The sequence below is a fragment of the Crocodylus porosus genome, unplaced genomic scaffold, assembly GCF_001723895.1.
Source record: "Crocodylus porosus isolate Cpor-Errol unplaced genomic scaffold, CroPor_comp1, whole genome shotgun sequence".
In the NCBI taxonomy this organism is placed as follows: Eukaryota; Metazoa; Chordata; order Crocodylia; family Crocodylidae; genus Crocodylus; species Crocodylus porosus.
The window spans coordinates 10,072,104-10,078,638 of record NW_017728920.1 but is presented as its reverse complement, the minus strand read 5'-3'; the positions used below and the strand labels follow the sequence as shown (position 1 = coordinate 10,078,638).

General features: G+C 46.0%; 1 protein-coding gene across 1 annotated transcript in view; it reads left to right on the top strand.

Moving 5' to 3' along the window:
* Positions 1–6,378: 6,378 nt before the first annotated feature.
* The window catches only part of UBE2D1 (ubiquitin conjugating enzyme E2 D1), a 33,181-nt gene continuing 33,024 nt past the window's right edge, over positions 6,379–6,535 (top strand). The window contains exon 1 of the mRNA XM_019538582.1: positions 6,379–6,489. Coding sequence (XP_019394127.1) covers positions 6,466–6,489 — 24 coding nt within the window. The 5' untranslated portion in view covers positions 6,379–6,465. The remainder of the gene's footprint in view (positions 6,490–6,535) is intronic.

Genomic DNA, 6,535 nt, shown 5'->3' with positions numbered 1-6,535 from the left:
CCTGTTTAGTTTAATCCATAAGTTGCAGGGGAGCTTGAACCCAGGTTGATAGGGTGTTGGGCTGCTCATGAAATACGCATGGCCCAGAGGCTAGAGGGGCATGGCGACCACCCACAGGCACAGGCGATGGTGGCGGTGGGAGCGCAGCAGCAGTGAGCGGAGAGCTCCTGCAGGTGGCCACAGCTGCAACAATGGCTGAGGGGAGCAAACACCAACCAGTGGTCAGCGACCACCAGCAGACACCCCTGTCAGCAGCGGCCAGCAACAATCAACAACCGCCTACAGATGCCTCCGGTGGTGTTGGCAACAAGAAGGGGGAAGGATGGCAAGCGGCAACCACCTGCAGGCACTGCTGTATTATGTATTGTGTTAATGCTGCTTAAAAGTGTTTTATTGTGATTGGTAAATAGTGTTATTTAGGGTTTGACCGTGGTTATTGGTTAATGTTCACTGTGTAAATATATGTATATGATATTTAGTTTTATGTTTGTGTATCTTATAACTCAATAACTTGTACATAGTTAAGAACTTTGGGCTTGAGCAAACTCTGTAGAGGAAAGAGGGATCCGCTCTAAATTCTGGCTTCCCTCTTACAGCTTCCCCTCCTGCCTACCCATCCCATCTGATTTGAGAATAGGGCACACCCTTGGGCGTACCTGGGTTACACAATTCATAGAACCATAGAAAAGTAGGGCTGGAAGTAGGGGTTCACAGGTCATTTAATCCTACCCCCTTCCTGAGGCAGAATCATCCCTATCCAAAATATCCCATACAAATCCATTGTCTAACCCAGTAGTCTCCAGCCTTTTTAAGTAGGAGATCACCTTTGGCATTTAAAAGCAACACCAGATCTACCATGCACTGCCACCATACCCCACCCCTCCGCCTTGCCCAGCAGGTAAGTCTGTGGGGAGGGAAGGGCAGGGGGAAGATTGAGAAAAATTTATTTGGGGATGCACCTCCCCAGCAGGTAAATCCCACCCAGCCAGGGCCCCACTCAACTTACACCTGGTCCTACCTCTGCGGCACTGTCCTTCGCTGCAGGGGCCTGAATCTTGCCCCACCCCTTCCCTCCCCCATGGACTGACGTGCTGGACTGGGGCGCGCACATGCATGCACGTGGGCACTCAGCCCTCCACTCCAGCCTTGGATTGACTCTAAGAGGCTCCAAGATCTACTGGTGACCACTGATCTAACCTATCAACAAAATACACAGTCAACCCTAATATAACCAGAAGACATAACACCTTAACCTGCCACATGTAAAAGAGGGAAACAATGGCAGTCCTGCTGTTGTAAGGGTTAAAATACTCTTGGAGATCCAAGGAAGGGGGCCACACCCCTACACTACAGAAGAAGGCCAGAACTCACTCAGTCCATACAAATTTGATCATGGGGTAAAATTTGTTCCTCACCCCAAATATAGTGATCAGTCTGATCCTGAGCAGAAGACCCTCTAGCCAGGAACCTCTGGGTTTCAGTCCCAACAGGAGCACTGATACACCCCAATCCCTGGCCTTTGCTGCAGCCATCACCTGGGGGTTTTTAGGAAGGTGAAAAATAAAAATAAAAATAAAAACCTAAATGTAGCAGCAGGAGCAGGAAAAAAAAATCCTTCCTGACCCCATGTGGCAGCAAACAAAAGACTATAGACAGCATGAGAAATACCCATAGCAGAGCATAGGTATTGCTAATCCTAGAACACCCCATAGCAATGTTTGTCCAACCTCTTCTTAAACACCTCCAGTAGTGGAGATTCCACAGCCTTCCTAGGCAATCTATACCACTGCCTCATTGTTCCAACAGTAAATAAGTTTTTTTTCCAGATATCCAGTCTAAATCAACTTTACTGCAAACCATTGGTCTACATCCTGCTCCCTGCAATGGAAAATAAAAGGTGTTTTCTCTCTTATGGCATCCCTTAAAATACTTGAACACTGATACCACGTCCCCTCTTAAGCAACCTTTCCACAAGCTGAATATTGCTACACTTGACATAGATACAAAGACAATCCCTAATACTCCCTTGCCTTCCTGGATCCTAAGCCCATGTTGCTTACAAGGATGCTTTTAGTTGTGTAAATTAACTCAGAAGTCCATTAGCATCCAGAGACTATTCCAGATGAAAATATACGACTCTAGTATTGTGCATCTTGTGTAGGGTGCAGCAGACCACAAACATACATACAGTGTTCTTATCCTCACCAACTTTAGAGGCAATGCCATTTGGCTTCCCCTTTCTGAATGTACGTTCGAACAGCGTTCTGCAGCTGCCAAAAAAATATAACTGCATTTTCTTTACAACTCCTTGTCTGGGTATAGATGAGCTTCATGAGCTACAGCAGGAGAGAATAGGCACTGTCCCTCAAAGTCATGGTGAGCATTTGTGCCCCATGGTCATGTTTTTAGAAGAAGCAAGGTCCTAATCTATACATGTCTCAAAACCTAGCTGATCTGCATCTTGCCAGTGTTTCCCATACTTGTATGGATCATGAAATTCTGGAGGACCAACAGCAACTTCTTTAAGATATTGAAGGAGCAATTATAGGGATGTGTGTGGCACTAATGGCCTCAGTACAATTTGTGTATTCTAGTCTCTGAAAGCCAGATACTATTTCAGGGCCTTTCCTGATGCCGACAGTCTGTTGGGCTAGTAATGTTGCCTCAGCTCCACTGTGCTCTGAGGCAGTATTATTGGAGGACCTGAGTCAGAAACATAGGGGCAGTTCTTAAGGGCTTGTATACAATGTCTGTAGAAAGACTGCTTGGTAACAATGTCTTCTGTTTAATACTGTAGAACTAAATGAATGATATTTAAACAAGTCTGGAAATTTTAACGCTAAAAACTATTAAGATGGAGTGAAGATTAAGGATATATATTAGTAATTTAAGGATGAAAACCTCTAGAGATGTTGGTAATTATAAGAAAACCAAGCACTACAAAACCAAATCAGTCAAAAATAAGCTAACACATAAAAGAAAATCCAGCTAAATTATGGTAAGAAATGCACAGTTAAGATACTCAAATAATCTTACCTCTGCACTACAGTGATGACATAAGAGGGAAAAAAATGATTAATATCTAATGTCTTCAGCCTTTTTGGGTAGGGCAAGATAATTATCATCTCAATTATCAGTGTGATCTAATTTACGTCCACAAACACTGAAATCTCTTAATCATATTGTGTCTGTGTCGCCACAAGACAGTTTACTCAAGACTAGAGCAAACTACTGTACAGTAAGCATCACTGTCTACACATACAGATGCTTCCTGCATAGTAATTTGTTCTAATTGCAAGCAAATTTGCCACTTGTAAATACAAATAGCAAATTTACTCAGGAGTAATTACTGTACAGTACATCATGTGTAAATGGCTGACTGGGAGCAAATGTGTAGATGACTGACCAGGAGACACCTGTCTCCTAGCAGAGGCTGATTGTTCCCTGCCCCCAGGAGCTGCCTGTTGCCAGGGCAGGCTCCACTACCGAAGCCCGGGCAGGGACAATGTCCCCGTGCCTCGGCAGCAGGGAGCTCCCAGCCCCCACTTTGCAATTGTGGAGCACAGAATGGGGAGGGGGCTGGGAGAGAAAAAGCATCTCCCAGCCCCCACTCCATGATTACCTGTCTGGGGTGGGTTTACTGTAATAGTAAATTATCCTGGAGGAGGGGCTCTCAATCCCTGGGCCGCAGCCCACTGCCAGTCCACAGCATGGTCAGCTGCTGGACCAAAAGTGACTGCAGACCAGCAAACTGTAGACCGCGGTTTGCCAGGCTGCAGCATAAAAACTTTGGGAACCTCTGCTCTAGAGTAAACCCACCTTGGAGCATTTGCCCATATAGATGCACCCATTGTATAACTAAAGGGCAGTTCAGATTGTTTGGATTTATTTTCAATGCAACTTTAACTCTAAATTTCCTAGTCTTGTGATGTTTGGTTTTGGAATAATTACAAGCTTCCCTGTAACGTTTCTGACTCTTAATTTACCAATACCTATGACTCAGTTACTAATCTTTACTCTATTTCAACATCATTTTTGTCAACGAATTCTATTCACTTCTTTCTTATACGTTTCCTTCTTTCTGTGCTTGTTTATCATTGCCAGAAAATGTCCTTTAGTTAGTAAATTTAGCAAGAACCTCTCTTATTGGACTCTGAAGAGTCTGAACTTTAATCAAGAGTCTGAACTTTAATCAACAGAAGGTAGATCTTTGACTCTCTGGCACTACCCCAATCAATCTGAGATAAAAACAACAAGGAATAAAGCAAACAAGTATTGCCTTTGCCTTATTCGGTAAACCACGCAGACAGAGCAGGTTTACTCCACATGACCCAAAACAGCTTGGTGTTTCTTTGACCTTGTGATAGATGAGGCCACAGGTACTGCACATTTCCTCTAGCATAGCTACAAGGAAAGTCTAACAACTTCTCAGAGTGATATGTACTTTGAACGAGGCTAAACTGAACTGTTTCCGAAAGCATTCTACACCTGTTTTAGTCTGGCCAATGTTTGAATGGGCCCTTCAAAGGAAAAACAAGCGATCCTGTATTTTCCTCTTTATGATGCATATAAGGCTAGATATTAAAAAGCATTGTTTTTTGTTTGTTGCTCACATTAGAATTTAAGATCTGTCCTGCTTGGTATTTTCCTGTGAGAATGAGTAGGATTATTAAGTAAAATAAACTGGGAGTGCAACCAATTAAGTGCTGTTTAACCAGTCTACTTCACTCCCCCTTGGGAACACTTATATGGATGGTATTTGTTGTCAGCAGACCCCGATATGAGGACAACAGTTGCCCAGAAGATGGGAAGTTATTGGTAAGTCCAGAATTGACTGAAGAGGCCAATCTGAGAACCTCATGTTTGACTGCGGACGTGGCATCCAGTTCCGGGAGGAGGAGCAGCAAATCCTGGTAACCTGGGGTGGTGGCTCTCTTGTTTTGTCTCTCTCTCCTATCTGCCTCTATAGAGAGGTGAGTTTGCTTGAAATGGTTAATGCTTTTCACTCCATGGCACCGTCGGGAACAGGTCAGTGCTTGAGTTTCCCAGGTACTGATGTTAATATGGCATTTCTTCAGCTTGGCTTTCAAGGTGTCCTTGAATCTCTCCTTTTGCCCACCTCTAGAGCGGTGACCACTGGTGAGTTGGGAGTATAGGACCTGTTTTAGGAGCCAGTTGTCAGTTCTTATGACATGCCCTGGCCAACAGAGCTGGTGCCATATAAACACAGCTTCAATGCTGGTGGGGTTTGCTTGAGCTAGAACATTGGCATTCGTTCTTCTGTCCTTCCAGTTTATGTCTTTTCTGAACACCTTGCTGATGGTGACATTCCCAGGTTTCCAGTACAGTCAGAAATTGCTGAACTCTTAGAGTCAATTTCCATAGTACGTTAGTGAATTCTACAGCTACAGCTACAGCTACATATGCATTATTAAAAGGTTTCCTTTTATGATCTGTTTGCTACCTTTTTTCTTTGATTGTTCCTTTCTTCTTAAGCTGTAAAACAGAGAGAGTAAGTGTTTCTGATGTAACTGCCCTCTATCATTATTGTGTACTTGTCTCCTTTGTAAGGTGAATGGTTGGTCTTCTCAGTCTCTTTATGTGAGGGTTTTATAGATCCTGATTGATTATTGTTGTCTTTCTGTTAAGGTTTCATCATACTTGTTTCCTTTATTCCTTGTTGTTTTGTATCTCAGATTGATCAGGTGTAGTGCTGCAGAGCCAAAGATCTACCTTCTGTTGATTCAAGTGCAGTCTCTTCAGAGTCTAAGAAGAGGTTCTTACTAAACCTACTAACTAAAGGACATTTTCTGGCAATGATAAACAAGCACAGAATGAAGGATGTTTATCGGAAGGACGTTAATATCATTCCTGGACAAAATGATGTTGAAATGGAGTCAAGATTAGTAACTGTATCCCAGGTATTGGTAACTTAAGTGTCAGAAACATTACAGTGAGAGCAACAGCCTGGGGGACAAGAAGTTTGAGCCCTGATGTCACACCAGGGAAGGCAGGATTTGGTAGAGCTCCGAATGCAGCACTGGCAGCTTCTCCGTGGTGTCAAACACGCTCCTCTGACTGGGGGTCGGGGACGTGCTCCACTTGCTTGCTCCCTGGGGCGAGGGGTGTTTGTCTGCCTCCCCGTTGTCTTCCAAGGCGGCCGCCGCCCCCAGCGCGGGCCGCACGCGGGCTCCGCGCAGTCCCTTCGGCAGTGACATCCGGGCGGCTCGTCCTTGGGGCCAGGGCCGGGCCCGAACGCGCGGGGACGGTGGCGTCGGGCGGGCGGCAGGGGGCGCCGTGGCCACGCCGCCGGGACTACATCCCCCAGGCTGCAGCGGGCGGGGCTCGGGCTGAGACTCAAAGCGGAAACAAAGAGACAAGGAGCCGGAGCGGAGCGGAGCGGACCCCGGCCCGGTCCCGGACCCGCCGCGTCTGCAGCCAGCCGCGCCCCGGCCGCCGCTCCCCATGGCGCTGAAGCGGATACAGAAAGTGAGTGCGGCCGGCGGGCCCGCTCCCCGCCCGCTCCGCCGGGCCG